Source organism: Miniopterus natalensis, chromosome 17 (assembly GCF_054644295.1).
Source record: "Miniopterus natalensis isolate mMinNat1 chromosome 17, mMinNat1.hap1, whole genome shotgun sequence".
In the NCBI taxonomy this organism is placed as follows: Eukaryota; Metazoa; Chordata; class Mammalia; order Chiroptera; family Miniopteridae; genus Miniopterus; species Miniopterus natalensis.
Window position 1 is genome coordinate 14,669,397 of NC_142097.1, and position 20,295 is coordinate 14,689,691.

The following is a 20,295-nucleotide window of genomic DNA, read 5'->3' on the forward strand; positions in this document are numbered from 1 at the left end:
TCCCTCTCTGGAGGAGCAGTCCAGGCCGGCCTCGCCGCAGGCCTCCCTCGGGGTCGCTCTTTCTTCTCGCAGTCGCAGTTCCCGCCTCGGAGATCCTGCACCAGCTGAGCCCACGGAGGAGGGGCGTCTAGCTAGTTTCAGCCTCTCCAGCCGCCGAGCTCCCGGACCGCCCCCCGCGCCAGTTGCCAGGGAGCGGTTGCCATAGAGCTGAGCAGTTGTCCGCGTGCGCAGGCGGAAGTCCCGGATTGAGGCGCCGCCATTTTTGCTGCTCGGACGCGGAGCGAGAGGCTGAGAGAGTCGGAGACGCTATCCGCTTCCATCCGTCGCGCAGACCCTGCCGGAGCCGCTGCCGCTATGGATGATCGGGAGGATCTGGTGTACCAGGCGAAGCTGGCCGAGCAGGCTGAGCGATACGACGGTGAGTTGGGGGGTCAACCGGGGGCTGGAATTCTCGGACCCTCTGCCGCCGCCCACAGAGGCCGGGAGCCGGAGACAAAATGGCGGCATCGTCTCCGAGCCTGGCCCGGGGACGTGAATTCGGGGAGCAGGAAATGGCCTGTGGTCTCCCGGAGCGGTGGGAGGCCCCAGGCTTAGGAATTTGACCCCTTCAGTGTCCTCAGCTGTAGACACTCGCCAACCGAGAGGCCGAGGCGATAGGGTGGAGGAGTTGGTTGTAAAATGGCGGCTGGGGGGGAGGGCGAGTCCCGGGGCGGGGGGAGGGGGAGGAGATGGCGTGTGCTGTCTCCAGGCGAGCAATTCTCCGGGGAGCTTCTGACCAGTCTGGGATGTGGAGAACAATTGAGTGGGGTGATGGGGGAAGAAACACCCGCCACATGGGGGAGAGTGGCGACCGGGAGCTGTAGCGCGGGCGCCTTTCAGGGAAATATGGCGGGTGGGGGCGGTGGCTTTTCCCCGGAGGCCCAGTGTGGGGCGGCGGCTGTGGAGTCTCACAAAGGAGAAGCCTGACGAGCGGAGGTCTTCTTTGGGCTTGTGGTGGGGGGCAGTCTTGAATGAGGCGGGGGAAGGGGAGAGGGTGGGAATCACTGCTGTTCATGCTTGGGCGGAGGCCAGCTGAGATGCTGCGATCGTATTTCTTCCCCGTAGGCCGGCACACCTTGTAGTGAGGGTTTTTTAGGTTTTACGTTCAACCTCGCCGCCTTCTGCGAAGATTTAGAAATACCTTCCTCACGTCCCTTTCCGTGGTCTTACGCCGGAGAGCTCGGAGTTCCTGTAATTATTTTCTGTCTCCGTAAGCTGTGGCGGGTAGAACATTGAACAGGAAACAAGGAGACCATGAGTCTCAGCCCTTTTCCAGTGCCTGTCTTGTAAAAATAACGACTGTGCTGTTTACACGCACCGTTATGACAAACGGAGAAAGACCTGTTGAAAAATAAAGTTATTTCAGGTGTTTAGTAACTGCATTTTGGTCGACTGCCCGGGCTTGGAATGCGTGTTCGTGCCTTTTTGGGGATCTTAACTTATAACTCATCCCAGTCGTTCAGCTAGGGCTTGGGTTTTGAGGTTACGAACATAGGGGGTCCCAGCAGACCCTATATTCTTTCCCCCATTTTGAATAAATGGTTTTATGTACAGATTTGAACAGTTTTTCTTTGTTCATTGCTCCTTTGCCCATAAAGGTTCTTTCGTCATTTTCCAGAATTTTATCGAATTGTCCATTGTGTCTGTTCAGTCAGTTCCAGGCTGCTGCTTTTTAAAAATTGCCCCTCCCCTCATTTTGGGCCTAGGTACTTGAATTACCCCCACATCCGTTAAGATGTAGTATTATAAAAACAAATCATATATGTGGTTTCTTTGGTTTTAATGCTGTTGTGGGGTGAGATATGGTTGGAATCAAGTGCTATTGATCTTTAGATTTTTCTTAATTACTAAACCATTTATTTTTCAAAATATTATGTAGGACCATTGCTTTCCTTGAATACGTATTTGTCATCTGAATAGCCTCAGGGCTAGGACCATACATTAGGATTCAGGAATTTGAAAATTAGGAGAAAAGGCTCTCAGTGCAAACTTAGGAAAATATTGCACTAAATGTTGTAAATCCTTAAATTGTTATTTGTATTAAACAAGGTTCCTGTTGGAAGGGGGAAGGGAATAAGGTGGGAAGTACAGCTCAAGGTCAGATTCGTCTTTATTTCAGTGTTTAAAAGTCAAACACAGGTAGGCGTCCTTGTAATGGAAGTGTGTGGTTTTTTGTTTTTGCCCCCCCCCATGCTCCAAATAGGTTCCCCTCATAATATACCCGTGCCCTTGGGAGGAGACTTGAAATGATATTTGAATGCTTTCTGTTATGTGGGGATTTTAGGCTCTGAGTAAACTTGCTGTGATAACTAAAAGGACGTGGAGGAAGGTTTTTTAAAACTTGTTTTAAGAACTGATTTGGAAGCTCATGATTTCATTTGGAAGCTCAAGCTTAGTTTCCAAGTAAGGTGACAGTTTAGTGATAATCATATTTTGGAGTTGAGTGCTGAAGATTTTTGACCAAATCTCTTATGGGTTATTCAACATAGCACTCTCAAGATAGAGCCACATCATTACATGTACACTTTTGATGTCTCCTTCAGAATTTAAAGGGGGAAGGAGATAACGTCTACCGGTGGAGAGAAACTGTTGTAACTATTGGGCACAATATAGAGAGGGATTCATTGGGAAGGAAGAAGAGGAAGACTGTTATCAGGAATCAGACTCTACCTGTGTCCAGTCCCTTAATGAGTAACAAATCAGTGTTGTTTGTAGTAACAAAAAAGGATCCCATAGTTTTAGTCACCAGACAATTGATCAAGTGTGGAGAGTGGAAGAAGGTGAGAGTACATATGAATGATTTGGTTTTGGGAACCTGGGTATAAATACTGGTTTTTCTCATTGTTCCTGCAGTACCTTCATCTTTTATTTTACATGCTGTGTTGAATCTAATACTTAAACTTCTTTGTAGCATCACTTAATTCTATCCTGGGGAATTGGAATCAATTTATGTGGTTTATATAAAGGTACTGGAGGAAGAGCTGAGATGTGTTCAGAAAAAGAACAATTTTCGGGTTGCAGATAGGAAATACTGGTTTGGAGCTAGGACTCTTCACCTTGAAGATTAAATCTAGCATCCCATCATTTAAGTTAGTAGTCTAAAGAATAGTTATTTATTTTTGTTTGTTTTTTTAAAAATTATATCTTTATTGATTTCAGAGAGAGGAAGGGGTAGAAAGGGGGAGAGAGAGAGAGAGAAACATCAATGATGAGAGTCATTGATTGGCTTCCTCCTGCATGCCCCCAATGGGATCGAGCCCACATCCTGGGCATGTGACTGGAATTGAACCATGATCTCCTGGATCTTAAGTCGATGCTCAACCACTGATCCATGGCCAGCCAGGCAGAAATAGTTTTTTTTTTAAATACTCACCTAAGGATATTTTTCCATTGCTTTTCAGAGAGGGTGGATTGGGGGGAGAGAGAGAAACATCGATATGAGAGAGACACATCGATTGGTTGCCTCCCACACATACCCGGACCAAGGCCAGGGATTGAGCCTGCAACTGAGGTACATGCCCTTGACTGGAATCGAACCCGAGACCCTTCAGTCCAAGGGCCTATGCTCTAACCACTGGGTCAAACCAGTTAGGGCTAAGGAATAGTTTTTATATCATTCGTGGCCATATTAAGGAAATCTGAGACCTTTTAGCATTCCTGAACTAAGTTTTACTGTCCCATTTATATGAACCACAATAGTACAGAAAAGTGGGGAATAATGGGGGTGGAGTCAGTACTTGCATATTTTCTGTCAGCATACACTACATTTGGGTTTGTGGGGTAGTTGCTGGTTTTGTCTTTTCACTTCCCTGTTATGATTGGCTTCATATGACGGGGTAAAGTATTGATGGTCACTTTTGATTTATCCTGTGAATGCATCAACATCAGGAATACATCTGTTCTGCATTACTACTTAGAGGAGAGCTCTTCTTTTAAAATACAAGAGCTCATCTCTAACTTATTCTGGTAGTCAGTGAGGGGTTTTGAGTTAATTCCTTAATATATGTCTTGTTAGGGAAAAAAATGGGTAAAAGTAAGTCAACTTTAGTAATGAGTTAAAAAAAAACGGTTAGCTCTGACCAATGTGACTCAGTAGGAGCTTCATCCTGTGCATCAAAGAAGGGTTGTAGATTCAGTCCTGGTCAGGGTGAGTACCAGAGGTGGCTGATTGATGTCCCCCTGCCCCCCCTTCTCCCTTCCTTTCTCTATAAATCAATGAAATCATGTCCTCAGGTAAGGATTAAAAACAACTCGTGTCTAACATTATACTTAAAAAAAGAAAACAGGTTAATTATCAATTCTTGACTGTAGGCCAGTAATAATTTTTGCTATTTCAGTTAATGGAGTTAACTTTATTTAGTGCAGTTTTTCCCCCTTCCTATATGTAAGCAGAGTTGGATAATGCAGTTTTTAAAATCCCTCCTACTGGTAGCTTTTAGTCTTCATATTTAAAGCAGATGCTCTTTTGTGTATACTTTAGACTTTGATATGGTATTGTGCATACTTCAGTGTATTCTGTTAGCTTACAACTATGGAATATAATGAAATTATGAATCACTGCAGTTTGAGGTGATGGGGTAAATTCTTACTACTGTGGACATTCTTAGGCACCCCTTTCACCTTTACATGAAAAGGTCTGAATTTGAATTCTAGTAGGGGAAGAACACTTAACGGCAAGTATTAAACTGAGCAAATTTTGGATTCAGTAAGCAGCTCATATATATATTATGATTAACTGATTAACAAAATATATATACACACACACACACTGTTAATCCTCACCTCGGGATTATTTTTTCTATTGCTTTTTCAGAGAGAGTAGAAAGGAGGGAGGGAAGGGGGGGAGAGAGAGAAAGAAAGAAACATCGATGTCTCATGTTGACTGGTTGCCTCCCTCATGTGAGCCCTGGCCAGGGGTGGGGAGTGAACCCGCAACCCTTCTGTGCAAAGGCGGACGCTCTAACCACTGAGCACACAAAGGCCAGGGCCATGATTGTTTAATAGCTTGGTCAGGAGAATGGGAAATGTTTAAAAAAGTTTTGTAACCTGGTATATAGCAAGTGAAATTTCAGTCCAGTAAATTAATGTATCTAATTTTACCAATGAGTTTTAAATTTGTAAGGTGGGGAGGGGAGAGAAAAACGGAAACGAGATAAACATCTAACGGCTGTCTCCTGCACACACCCCAACTAGGGATCAGGCCTGCAATCTGGGCATGTGTCCTGACTGGTGGAACCCGGTGACCTGCATTGCACAGGACAGTGCTCAACCAAATGAGCCATACTGGCCAGGGCTGAAAACATTTTTATTTTTTCATAAAAAGGGGGCCGTAAGGCTGATTTTTGCCAGACTTTTACTTTATATGTAAGAAAAGTGTATTTAATCCTCACTTGAAGACATGTTTTTATAGATTTTTGTTAGAGATGAAAGCGGGGCGAGGGAAACACCAGTCAGTCAGTTGCCTCCCCTGTGCGCCCCGACGGATCGAACCTGCAACCTGGGTATGTGACCTGATGGGGAATCAAACCTGAGACCCTTTGGTGTGCAGGATGATGCTTCAACCAGCTGAGCCACATAGGATAGGGCAAGAGTGTGTATTTAAGATAGTAATGACAGGCATAGGATAAAAATTAAAATTTTAAGTAATGCCATATATATAGAACTTCACTTTTCACAGACAGTTTTGACAAAATTTTGTTTATTTCATATAGCATTGACATAGGTAGTGAGAGGGAAAAAGGAACAAATATCAATTTGCCATTCCACCTATTTATGCGTTCCTTGACTGCTGCTTGTATGTGCCCTGGCCTGGGGTCCAACCTGCAACCTTGGTATATTGGGATCACACACTGATCAGTTGAACCACCCGGCCAGGGTATGGCCATGCATATCTGTAAAGAACTTTTATTTTCCCCTTCATCTTAATGGATGTAGTCCCTAAATTACTGATGTAATTACAAAACTTTTAGGAAGAGGAGAGAGGGCAAATGATTCACAAATGTGAAGGTAAGATAGCTGTCACACAGAATCCATTAAGGGATAGCGAGGAACAGCAACATAAAGTAGTTTTGTTTACTTTTTTTTTTTAATGTCTTTATTGATTTCAGGGAGAGGAAGGGAGGGAGTGAGAGAGAAACATCAATGATGAGTCATTGACCGGCTGCCTCCTGCATGCCCCCTACTGGGTATTGAGCCCACAACTCAGGCATGTGCCCTGACCAGGAATTGAACCGATCTCCCAGATCATAGATTGATGCTCAACCCACTGAGTCATGCTGGCCCGGCCCCTACTTTTTTTTTCCTCCCCAGTTTATCTTTATTGTTGAAAGTATTACAGATGTTCCCTTTTGCCCCCCTATGTTTACTTTCGAAATGGTCAGCTAACAGTTTGATACAGTTCAATACTGATATAGCCAAGTTGACAAATTGGTTTGTTAGCATAATTTTATGGTTTGAACTCATTGACTAAATATTCATGCTAGTCACATTCTTCGAACAATTTCAGAAGCTCATTTAAATTTACCAAATTGTGATAACAACTGCCTTACTAATAAAAGGGTTATCATAGTTTATCATCCAAATCAGGATACCTTGAATTGAAGAGAAACCAATTTGTAATCGTGCTGTATGCATAAACTGGGATTGCCCTGAGTTGCAAACTTGCCCTTATAGTCTATCTACTTTAAGACCATTTGTTACTACTAGTTTCTCATTTAGATTCATAACAGAAGTTTTCTAAGCTTTGTCTCTCTCTACTATAGAGATAGCTTAAATCTAACTCTTCGTTTTGGTTTTCTTCTTTCTCAAACGAAGTCAACATTTGCCAGAACATAAGACAAAAAATTTCCTCCTCCCATTACTCCAAAGGGGAACTGAAAAAACCAAGGATAAGGTAGTTGCTGAAAATAGAACTTGCTGGCATGTAAACTAGTCAAAACTGAGTGATAATGTCAAAGCCAATCACTATGTTGGTTTTATGTATGTCTACCTGAGCTAGATCTGTGCTTAAAAAGACTTGGGTCTTAGCAAATGTCTATCCTAAGCTCAGAACTTTCCCCAAAATACATTTTTACATTCTCACCCACACTTGTTATGACCATTCTGTTTAGAACACCAAATCCCGTTAGTTTAGAAAACAGATTACCATGACCCTGTTTCATCTGTTTGAAATTTAATCTGTATTGCCTTTCTTTCAATGATCCATCACAATAGCTAGGCAGACCTGTCATTGTTAGGATTGATTGTGATGTCAGGATTTTATCTAGCAAAAGCAACATGAAATGTGTTTAACTCTTCTTCGTTTAAAGGAGACATGTTACACTATGAATAAGAGTTATGACTGTTTCATATTTGGTAAGGTGGTGTAGTGCAAAGAAAGGCCTTGGAATCTGAATTCCTTGTCTGTAGAATGGGGATTAATGATGCCGTGAAGTTGTGAGGTTTCATAAACTGCAAAGAATAATACCTGTTAGGAAGTATTTGTGAGAAATTCTCATTCAGTGTGAATGATGAACTAGATGTCTTTGCTACTGATCTATTATGGTCATATTGGAAGGTAATCTACCTTGTTTGAGTTATTCTTAGTAAGTGTATTCTAATGGGTTTAGTCTCTTAAGTTACATTTACATAAATACAGGTCTCAAAATAAATTAAAAAATATCTTTATTGATTTCAGAGAGAGGAAGGGAAGGGGGGAGAGAGAGAGAGAGAAAGAGAGAGAGAGAGAGAGAGACATCAATGATGAGTCATTGACTGTCTGCCTCCTGCATGCCCCTTACTGGGGATCGAGCCTGCAACCCAGGCATGTGCCCCAACTGGGAATCGAAAAAAATTCTTAATCTTAACTCATCTGGAAATTTGCATGTACAGAGTGAAGGTTGTTTAGATTTATTCCCAAGCAGTATAATCTATACTTTGGCCACATTGAGCTGGTATGTAGTTCTTTTGATATTAATTCCAGGTTAACATTCAGGAGAATATAACACTTGTCTGTGGGTTTGGGGTGAAAGATTCAATAGTATGAAAATGCAAAAGTAAATCAGTGTTAAAATATTTGCATATTAGCAGTCTCAGATTACTGACTAGGAAAATAATGAATTGAGATAAAGCACTTATGTTCACAGGCAAGGTTCAAAGCTGTGGCGGTTTGATGCTGAGTGTAGTTTGCAGGAAGGAGCTTGTCCATGCCACTCTCCCTGCTCTGGGTGTGTACTGCTTCTATAATGGCAAATACTGCATGTTGTTTTTGCTTTTTGTCTTTTTCCTAAAAGTGAAAATCCTCTTTGATTTCTTTGATTTAGTGAAAACAGGTATTACTAATGTAGGTCTTTCTTAAAAGTGATTTGAAGTTAATTTGAACTTTTGAAAAGCGGTTGGATAACTATACATATCCAATTTGGTGGTTGTGATTCTAAAGGCTTAGTGTAAGCCCTGGACAGTGAATGGGTTCTGATTAATAGAAAGCTACCAATTAATACTATTTAATCCTTAGTCATTTAAGGATTTTCTAGGACCTTGGAATGGTGGTTGTGGACACCTTGTGTTGTAGAAATGCTGTGTCCTTGGTGGTTAGTCATTTAAGGACATTGTGGGAACTTGAAATTGTGAACACTTCTGTTGTAGAAATGTTAAATGTCCTACTTAAGAATTTGTGTGATTGTCTGGCTGGGAGTGGCTCAGCGTTTGAGCATTGACTTAGGATCCAGGAGATCCCTGTTTGATTCTTGGTCAGGGCTCATGCCCAGGTTGTGGGCTTGATCCCCAGTGGGGGGGGCATGGGTGTGGGCATGCAGGAGGCAGCCAATCAATGATGACTCTCTCATCATTGATGTTTTTCTTCCCCCCTTCCTCTCTGAAATCAATATATATTAAAAAAAATTGTGTGATGCTCTGGCTGGTATGGCTCAGTTAGTTGAGCGTCATCCCATGTACCAAAGAGGTCGCCAGTTCTATTCCTGGTCAGGGCACATGCCTGGGTTGTAGGCTTGATCCCCAGTAGGGGTTGTGCAGGAGGCAGCCAATTGATGTTTTTCTCTACTCAATAAAAAACATATTCTTAAAGAATTTGTGTGGCTAACCGATTTTATCTGATCACAATAAGTTAAATTATTAATAAGTTAGCAAAATTTACAATAGGATTGTCAGTGTTTTCATGGAAACTGGAAAACGTTTGTGAGCGCCTTGACTAGAAATATCACCACAGCTGTGATTTTGTTTTTACAGATTTTTTCGAAAGGTATTCATTAATAAACATTTTTCTGTGCAGAATAAACTTTTCCCTACAACTTTTAAATATTAGCATGAAAGTGCTGAAATTTTTATGGGGGGTTTCATATCTGTTCAAAGACTTAGGGAAATAAGTAAATAGTATAACCCTTCTCTTGAATTGTATCAGTATAAGGGTCATTTCTGGTCATTCTTTTCCTGATGTATTCCAACACAAAATTTTAAGATTTTTTTGTTTTTTCTAATTCTACAAAAATTATGAAAAGAGATTCAGACTTCAAGGCCTCCCCCCCTTTTCCCCTCCCAGTATGCCAGTATCTTAGGTCATTTACCTCCCCAACCTCTTACTTTCTACCCTTACTTCCCCTGCACATCATCTTTTTGTTTTTTCTACAGCTATTACAGCTGCCTGAGGAGGGAGTATCTTCTTAAATTCTAAGAGGAGAAATCTCTTAGTTTTGATGGAGTAAGGGGAATTTCTCCCCTTTTCCCCCATTCCGAGACTCTTGAGGAAGAAAGATATCTTTCTGCACTCAGAATTGCAGAATCTGGGTAAAAGGTTTTCTTGTTTTTCTACCTAGTAGAAGCTAATTGGGAAGGTTTTAAATTTCTTTAGAAGTCTAAGCACTTTGAAGGTAGAAGTTGATTTTAGAGAGTTCTCTGTGTAGGTGGATACATATAGAGGAAAAGTTGTATATATTTGAGTGTCAAGATTATTGTGCTTTGAAAAGCCTTAGTATTCACACTATTAAAAGTGAGTTCCAAAGGCATTTGACAAGTACATATTTAGTGTCAGCTATGTACCTGGGCCACTGTTCAGGAAACTTGGGATTTATCAGTAAATAAAGTTGACAACAGATCTCTTCAAGGAGCTTATATTGTAGTGAATGTATAAATGCTTTCAGAATAATACTTTTGTTAGCATGTGCAAATAAGAGTTAATTTGAATGGCAACAATGGAGTTTGCTATAAGGTAGGGTGCTATATATACCTGGTGCTAGTGCCTGTCTCATATCAAAGGTTGTATAAAACTACATTCTCTCTTCATTGACTACTAGTGTAAAGTGGTACTAACAAATTGAAAAAGTTGTTTCTTTTTTTTGTTGTTTTTTTTTGTTGAGGATATTTTTTTCCAATGATTTTTAGAAAGAGTGGAAGGGAGGCAGTTAGAGAGGGAGAACAATCAGTTGCTTATCATTCCCTCAGTCCTCAAAAACAACCCTGCAAAATGGGTACTAGCCATTTAACAGATAAGGATTAAGAACCTTATCAGATGTTGACAACAAATAGGTAACATCATTGGGATTCAGCCAAGTCTTATTATTTTTAACCCTCACCGGAGGATATGATTTTACTCATTTTTAGAGAGCGAGCAAAGGGGTGGGTAGGCATCAGTGTGAGAGAGAACTGTAGATCAGTTTGCCTCCCACGTTCAGATCAAACCTGCAACCTTTTTGGTGTACTGAACGAAGCTCCAAACAACTGAGCCACCTGGCCAGGGCTCAGTCAAGTCTTTTTCACTTCCAAGCTGATACTCTATATATTTCTATACTTACAAGTAAACTTCAGTCCATACTGCTTGAAGCTCTATTTCTGTTCCTTAGATTTTAATTAAAAAAAAAATAAATCTTGATTTCAGAGAGGAAGGGACAGAGAGAGAGAGAGATAGGAACATCAATGATGAGAGAGTCATCATTAATTGGCTGCCTCCTCATGCCCCCGACTAGGCATCCAGTGGCAAGCAGGGCATGTGCCCTGACTGGGAATTGAAACGGGATCTCCTGGATTCTAGGTGGATGCTCAACTGCTGAGCCACACCCGGCCGGGCAGATTTTAAATTTTACAACTTAAAAGTTGTTATGAACAGTCTTTTGGCTTAATTTCTCTCTGTTTAGTGGTATCTTTAATATCTGAAGGAGACAGGGAAGGGTATGTAGGTTGAGGTATGTCGGTTGAGTATATTTTCCAGTGGAGAGGCAGCAAGAGATAGTAAAACTACCACCGGACCAGAAAGCCATTAAATTTAGGGGAGATCTGTCATGTCATGCTTTATTTCTCTCCTTTCCTCTACTGAGGATATTTTTCCCATTGCTTTTCAGAGAGTGGAGGGTGGGGTGGGCAGAGAGAAACATTGACATGAGGGTGACACATTGATTGGTTGCCTCTTGCATGTGCTGTGACTGGGCCGGGGATCGAGCCTGCAACTGAGGCACGTGCCCTTGGTTGGAATCGAACCTGGGACCCTTCATTCCACAGGCCGATGCTCTAACCACTGAGCCAAACAGGCTAGAGCCAGTTTGCAATGCAGTATTTTCAGGGTTACTGTGTAGTACAACTGTTTATGGAAGTGTGTAATATAGGGACCCCAGATATTTTGATCATTTTGGAGAAAATAAAATACTGTTTTATTTTCTCCCAAGTGGAATTTATCTTTTTTTGTTGTGGCTAGTTTTCAGAATAAAGAGAACGGAAAAGGCCCTGGTTGTTGTTTATTTCTAGAAGAGAATTGTACTTCCAGTTGGTAGAATGCAGCTCTAACAAAATGTTTGGATTTATTAGATTATGTAGTAGTAATAAGCTTCCTTCACCAGTAGAATCCCATTTATTAATATGGAATTTTTCTTATTCTATATTTATTTTATTTTTTTAATTTTTATTTTTTAAAAATTTTATTATTGTTTAAAATATTACAGATGTCCCTTTTTCTCCCCATATATTTATTTTAAAGAACTGCTATCCTTTTCTCTCCCTCATTGTGAGATTGTTTCTTTTTAGCTTTGAAATCTAGCTCTTATTCTTCAACCTCCTAGCTTTTTTTCATGGCCACTGAGTATGTTTAAATGTTATTTAATCAAGGAAGAGATAAATAATGTCGAGCGTAAGAAAAACATTATTGCTTGTAACTCATTGATACCAGACTAAAGCTTTATAAACGGCTGGATAACTAGGAGCTTCATGGTACAGTAGTATGGTCCTCTACTCATTCATTCATTCATTCATTCATTCATTCATTCATTCATTCATTCATATGTTTTTATTGATTTGAGAGAGAAACATTCATTGGTTGTCTCCCACATGCACCCCAATTGGGAATTGAACTGGGATCTCCTGGATCATAGGTGGATGCTTAACCTCTGAGCCACACCTGCCAGGCGTCTGCTCTTTTAAATACTGTTTGATTTTACTTGGCATCCTTTTTTTAGTGCGATTTCATTGTGTAAAAAAGTTTAAGAAAATATATTGAGACACTGGAGTATTTCCACCCTCTTTTCCCCAACTTCTTGTACTCAGGCATCAGGGTTATGTGAACTATTTTGGCTAGTGAAATGTGAGCAGAAATTATGTGTAAGAATATGTGTAACTGTAGAGGCAGTGAGAAATCCTTTCCTGATCGTTAGGTTTCTTTCCTTGCTTTTTTGACAAGGGAAGCCTCAAGTATTAAATGGTGTACAACTCCATGATGGTGGACCTTCACTTAAATATTTGAGTATGAAAGAAACCTTTGTTGTGTCAACCCTCTGAGATTTGGGGGAGTTTTTGGTTTCCAAGCACACTTTCTCTGTCCTTTGGGCATACAGAATTATCAGTCATAAATCATGGCTATTGACTGTTTAGAAAAGATTTAAAACACATTTACTGTCTCTTTTGTGCTTTCAATTTTGAGGCACTGAGTAGATTATATTCAGGCTTCTCTGCTTTCCAGAATCTTAGGGGAGGCACAGTTGCTTCAGAATTACTCACTGGCTTCTCTAAAGATGAATAAAGTCATCCTTTGGCTGGTATGTTAAATATGCGCATGCCATATGAAGGACATTTTGCTTTCTTGGCATGCCTTAGAATAGGAATGAATCATAACACTTACCCCCTCTTTGCATACGAGTTTTCTGGCGAGATCCTTTTTATTCCTTAACTTCTAAACTACGTCTCTTGCGAACTAAGTATTGAGATTTTAAAGGAGACACTTATCACATTAAGTTCTTTGGCCATCCTGAGATCTTTTATCTTAGGTCTTCTAGCTCCTCCTTTGGTCTTCAATCTAGCTGTTCTCCCGGTACTGTTGCTGGCACAGGTCTGGGTTTCAGTTTTTTATGGGGGACCCCACCCCCAAATGCAGACATCAGGTTTTCCTTTGCTGCTGTACTTACCTGTTTCCCTTTTAGCTCAGTTTGCTACATACGGTACAAGAGACATTCATCTTTAACATTTTTATTTTTATTTTGAGAGTACGTTTATTAAAGCTGGGGATAGTGAAACAAGGAAGGGCCTAGTATAGAAGAAGCAACAGGAGAGTGCGTAGGTGGGGTGGCTTTGGCTCTCTAGAGATGTTATGGGGGAAAAAGTGTGAGCCAAGGCAGAGCTGCTGTCTGCTTACTGGAAAGTCAGAGAAAAGGGGACCTTGGAGACAGATTCTTCGGGGATAGCCCAGGACGAGCTGCCGCTGCCTATTGCTCCCATGGTTGCAAGTCTCATGGGGGACCCTTAGAGTTTAGGAGAAAGGAAATTCACTCGAAAAGGAGAGCTGAGTGGGCATACCCCAAGGAGAGGGCATACCCCAAGGAGAGGACATGCCAAGAACCATTCATCTTTATATAGGGATCCTAGCTCGGTGTTAACAGTTTCTTTGATAATCATAAAATAGAAACATTCCTAAAATCTAAACTATTGACACTTCCCTAAGTTCACCTTTCTTTTATCATTAGAGGACAAAATACTTTTTTCCTCAGCATATGAGAAAATGCTTCAATATATTTGTTCTTTTCTGCTTGCTCTGTTCTTTTCTAGTGCAGAATGGCTCTCTGTGATGGTGAATCTTTTCTATTTATTGTATTCTTCACATTTTTAGTTACTTTGTGAAATGCCTATAAGATAATAGGTGATAAAGGAAAGCTCAATGTGAGAGAAAGATTGTGGCATTTTATCGAAAAATACAGGTCTTAGGCCTAACTCTTTTGAAGAAGTGCTCTCTTTTAATTTATCTTATGGGGTAAAGACTTGTCTATATGTCAGTCTAGATGTATGCATGTAAAATATATTCTCATAGATCCCAAACTAACGATTTCAAAGAACCATGCCTGATAACTAATAATTGGTCTAGAGAGAATTTTTTTTTAAATCCTCACCTGAGGATATTTTTCCATTGATTTTTAAAGAGAGTAGAAGGGAAGGTGGAGGGAGAGAGAGAAAGAAAGAGAAATAATATGTGAGAGACACATCAATTGGTTGCCTCCTGTACAAGCCCGACCGGGGCGGGGATCGAGCCTGTAACTGAGGTATGTGCCCTTGACCCGAATCGAACCTGAGACCCGTTAGTCCATGGGCTGACACACTAACCACTGGATCAAACCAGCTAGGGCTCTTTTTTTTTTAAAAAAAAAAATAGTAGTCATTTTAATGGGTGTAAGGTGGTAGATCATTTTAGTATTTTAGATAAAGAGCTTGTTTTTTTCCTTAACTATTTTCCTCTAAATGAACTGTAGGAGCTCTTTTTTTTTTTTTTTTAAGGTCTGTATTCTTTTTTTTCATCCTCACCTGAGGATTTTTTTCCATTGCTATTTATTTATTTACTTATTATATATTTTTATTTTAGAGAGAGGTTGGGGGAGAGAGAGAGAGAGACATCTGTGGTGAGAGAGTCATTGATTGGCTGCCTTCTGCACGACCCTGACTGGGGTTCAAGCCTGCAACCCAGGCATGTGCCCTGACTGGGAATCGGACTGGGATCTCCTGGATCCTAGGTCGATGCTCATCCACTGCGCCACACCTGGCCAGGCTCCATTGCTTTTCAGAGAGAGTGGTAGGAAGGGGTGGGGGGGGAGAGAGAAACATTGATTGGTTGCCTTCCATTTGCACACTGACCAGGGCTGGGGATCAAGCCTGCAACTGAGGTATGTGCTTTGGCTGGAATCGAACCCAGGACCCTTCAGTCCACAGGCCAACGCCCTAACCACTGAGCCAAATTGGCTAGGGCTTTTTTAAAAAAATATGTTTTTATTGATTTTAAAGAGAGAGGAAGGGAGGAGAGAAACATGGATGAGAGAGAAACGTAAATTAGCTGCCTCTTGCATACCCCCTACTGGGCATTGAGCCTGCAGCCCCAGGCGTGTGTCCTGACCGGGAATCTAACCACTGACCTCTTGGTTCATGGGTAGATGCTCAACCACTGAGCCACACCTGCGGGTGAACTGTAGGAACTCTTGATCAAACCTGGATATTGTAAAAAGTGGCACTTTTCTATCCTTTGTATGGATTGCTTTGATGGGCTTACCTTGCCCCCTTTTTTTTACTAGTCATTTTTTTTAAATTTAAAAGTCAAGTTATAACCCTACACTTACTACCTGCCATTTATTGATAATTTATAGCAGATCAATCAGGAGTACAGTATACTAGATTCTCAGGATATCCCCAAATGCCTTAACTCTTGTACTGTATTATGAGATTGTGTAGGTTCTCCTTTAAGTCATTTCATGTACAGGATTCAAGATTAGATCATATAATACTAGGTACTTCATATTTTAAGTCTGTAGATACGGTAGTTTTTTTAAAAAATCATTATTGATTTCCGACAGAGGAAAGGAGAGGGAGAGAGATAGAAACATCAGTGATGAGAGAGTCATTGATCGGCTGCCTCCTGCACTCCCCCAACCAGGGATCGAGCCTGCAGCTCGGGCATATGCCCTGACCAGGAATCGAACCCTGATTGCCTGGATGTCCCAGGTCGACGCTCAAGCGCTGAACCATGTCCGGCCTGGCGATACGGTAGTCTTGTTAGTTGGGAATATTATGTTAATTTATAGGCACTTTGCTAAAATGTAATGAAGTAGGACACCTGTACTAAGTTCTCTTTATATATTTAATGAACAGAGCTCAGACCTTCAGTATGATTCTTTGGGTATCAGAGTTGTTTTTTTTTAATATAATTTTATTTATTTTATTTTTATATCTTTATTGATATCAGAGAGAGGAAAGGAGAGGGAGAGAGAGAGAGAGATAGAAACATCAATGATGAGTCATCATTGATCGGCTGCCTCCTGCACGCCCCTGACTGGGGATCGAGCTTGCAACCCGGGCATGTGTCCTGACTGGGAATCGAACCCCAATCGCCTGGATCCTAGGTGGACGCTCAAACTCTGAGCCTCACCCGGCTGGGCTGTCAGAGTTCTTTAGGGACAGATATAATGAAATTTTCTGTTAAATAAAACGGGCTGAAGCAAAAGGGCCTATTGAAATTGCTGAGAGAACATTAGAATCTCTGGTTCTATCTCGAGGGGATGCTTAAACAGGTTTGTTTACCCAGGACATATTCAGTCAAGCCCGCCAGAATTTATTTCTCAGTGTATTTAACATAGTTTGTTTTACTCTCTTCATTTTTTCATCAAGTGTTTTTGTGCCTCTTGTGGCATTTAATGCTGTGCTCTTTTGGAAATATAAAGACACAGTTCATCTTCTTTTAGGAAGGTGGTAATTGATGGGAAGAAAAACACTGATCGTTAATACAGGGAAATACGGACATAGATTTGATATCACAGGAAGGCTTCCTTCACAGAGTGAGGTGTTGGAGTTTGATCCAGAGGGGTGAATAGTTTCCTAGGCAAAGACAAAAGGTCATTGGCCAACTGATTTGTCAACCTTTACATAAAGCAAACCCAAGATCTATAGAACCTTGAATGACTGAATCTTTTTAGGGCAGTGTGTGATGCTAACGCCTCTTTCTTTCCATGGGGGCAATTACCTTCAGTGATCTTGGACTTCAGACTTTGTTTCTATGAGCACTTTATTTGGAAAGTTAGTTGAATGTGGTTAAGAGCTCAGGCACTTGGTTTGATTGTCTGGGTTTGAGTTCTGGTTTTACCACTTACTAGCTGTGTGACTTCAAGCAAGTTACTCTTAGCTTCAGTTTTCTGTCTTTGAAAGTCAGGATTATGTGTTGTAACAACTGCCAGACATTTTTTTCCATGTTGGGAGAAATTATAGTTATGACCCTGGTATGCTTTGGTATGAGGCATGTTAATTCTGTCAGCTGGTACTGAGCCTGCTTATTTTCCCATGGCTGATTCTTAACATTTTACTTTCACCTTGACCCTGGATCTTATTAGGAACTATAGAATTGGGCCTTGTGGTAACTTCTAGTCAGTCTGATAGGTGGACATGTGCCCCTTTTTTATATCTCGTGCTCTGTCTTTTCAAAAGACTATTGAAACTCAGCAAAGACTTGTTTTACTAGCTGGCAGGGACAAACTTGGGAGAATCAAGTTTACTGGGATGTTGATGTAGAGATATTAGTGGCATGGGAGTATCTATTCTTTACTGTGACATTGGCCGTAAGCTTTTTAGAGATGATGTTGGGGGGTGTTAATTTTGTAGGCGGGAAAAATATTCTAAACACAAACCACATTTTAATGGATTAAGTTTTTTTAAAAAAATATGTTTTATTGATTTGAGGGAGAGAGAGAGAGAAACATCAGTGATGCCCGGCCGGGCGTGGCTCAGCAGTTAAGCGTCAACCTGGGATCCAGGCAATCAGTGTTTGATTCCCGGTCAGGGCACATGCCCGGGTTGAGGGCTGCAGCCAATCGATGACTCTCTCACATTGATGTTTTTATCTCTCTCTCTCTCTTCCTCTCATTTCCTCTCTCTGAAATCAATAAAGATATATTAAAAAAAAAACAAAAAAAACACATCAGTGATGAGAGTCATTGATTGGTTGCCTCCTGTACACCTCCTTTTGGGGATCGAGCCTGCAACCTGGGCGTGTGCCCTGACCAAGAATCGGATCTCGATATCCTGGATCCTAGGTCGATTCTCAACCCTGAGCTACAGCGGCTGGGCTGGATTAAGCTTTTGTGTCTGTTGTCATTGAAACCGTTTATCTTGCAAGCGATCTTATACCAGCAAACAAAAGGATTTCCATAAAGACTAATTCAAATCTGAGGCAATATGATTAAATCAAAGCGCAACTCTGGAGTTAGATTGCCTGAGTTGTAATCTGCTGAATTTGTGATGTTTGAGTCAGAGTAACATCCACATTCATTAGTTTCCTTAAAATGAGGATAATATTAGTATCTGCTTCAAAGGTCTGTGTTGAGAAAATTAAATGTTTTGGGACATGCAAAGCATTTGGAACAATGTCTGGCATGAGGCGTTTTATTTGTGAATGAGTTTATTGAATGAATGTGCTACTACTTCAAAGAACAAAATCAAGAACCAAGGCTAAATTAAAGTCAGGGTAAAAAACATTTGATTCTCTTTTTGGCAGTACACTAGCAAATAGAGGCAAGCTGGTTTAATGTAATGAATGTAATGAATGGCTATTATATCACAGCGAAGGAGAAATGTCCTGGAACCAAACAGGCCTATCAGTAACAGTGGTGATTTTCAGCCAGCTACTCATTGGCTCCAAACTATCAGAAGTCCCAGAAATTGTATTTTGTTGCCCAGACTTCATGTACCAAACAGCCTATGCATCCACAAGTAGTGATTTGACCGTGAGTCTCAGTTTTCTGGTTCATAAGTTATGATTATACCTGTGGTAAATGGGTTCGACAGAATTCCCTGTCTCAGAAATGCTTAGATCACATTGATGAAATAGTTGCTGCTAAGATAATTTCATGAAATACTGGTTGTGTTGTGAAATTTATGTGAATATAATTGGTGGTAATCCTTTGCTGATGGAGGTTTTGAGAGTGTGGTCAGTCTAGAATTTTGGATAAATCAGAGCTTTCACATAGTTTTGCGGTATGTTATAGTTCAGATCGTTTCTGTTGCTGGTGCTAAAAGGATAAGGATGACGCCAGTGTTATAATAGCTTCATTATAGTCATGATTGGTACAAAGCACTGATTGTTAAACTTTTCGGGGTAGTAGGAAGGCTCTTTTCTCTGACTCATACTACTGTCCCTTAATCGTCTACCTTCAGCAGTGGAGAAATTCCTGAAGATGAGGGGCTGAGTATTTGAGATTTTAAAAGTAAATTATTCCGATAACTCAGTAATAAAGAGGCAAATAAGTAAATAAATATAAAAATTGGCAAAGCTTATGAATCTTTTCCAAAGAACATACACAAATGACTTAAAATACATGAGTAGATGCGCACCATCTTTAGCCATCAAGGAAATGCAAATACAAATCATGAGATACCACTTTTCACCCGCTTGGATTACTATTAAAAAAAAGAAACTTAAGCCCTGGCAGGATAGCTCAGTTGGTTAGAGTGTCACTGTATGCCAAGATTGTGGGTTCTGTCCCTCATCAGGGCACTACAAGAATCAACCAGTGAATACTTAAATAAGTGGTACAACAAATTGATGCTTCTCCTTCCCCCTCTCCCTCCCTCCCTTTTTCTCTATTTTTAAAATAAACTTTTGAAAAAGGTTAAAGAAAAAGAAACTTAAAAGTGTTGGTGAGAATATAGAGAAATTAGAATCCTCCTGTATTGCTGGTGGGAATATAAAAATGCAGCCCCTGTTAACAGTTTGATAGTTCCTCAAAAAGTTATCATATGACCCTGCAGTTCCACTTGTAGGTGTATATAGTCAGGAGACTGAAAAGCATACTTATATCAATGTTCATAGCATTATTTATAATAGCCAAAAAAGAAAGAAAATTTAGCTCATGTGTCTATTAAGTGACAAATGGATAAATAATGTGGTAAGTGCTGACAGTCACAAGAGACAACATACGGTTCAGTTTATATGAAATTTGTAGAATAGGGAAATCCTAGAGACAGAAAGTAGTTGGTGGTGTCCTATGGCTGAGTGAGTTGGGGGTAACTAGGGAGTGACTTAATTGGCCTGAGCTTTTCCATCTGTCTCTGTCTCCCCCTCCCTCCCTTCGAATGATGAACACCTTTATTACATGAGCTAAGATAGGAAGGAGGGGGATTTATTTGCCTTTCCAGGCCTTAATTTTTCTCAGGAGTCCAGCTTCTTGCCCTCTAGCACATAGCCACCTGTTGAGCCACATTGGCCTGATCTTAGAGTGATGCATGCAAGAAGTTTGCCCTGCTGATGTTGGCATTCTTTTTCCTTTCATATTT

The 20,295-nt window shown here is 40.8% G+C and overlaps 1 protein-coding gene across 1 annotated transcript in view; it reads left to right on the forward strand.

The window, feature by feature from the left end:
* The first annotated feature begins 241 nt into the window (after nt 1–241).
* YWHAE (tyrosine 3-monooxygenase/tryptophan 5-monooxygenase activation protein epsilon) overlaps nt 242–20,295 on the forward strand; it is a 36,234-nt gene continuing 16,180 nt past the window's right edge. The window contains exon 1 of the mRNA XM_016211112.2: nt 242–418. Coding sequence (XP_016066598.1) covers nt 355–418 — 64 coding nt within the window. The 5' untranslated portion in view covers nt 242–354. The remainder of the gene's footprint in view (nt 419–20,295) is intronic.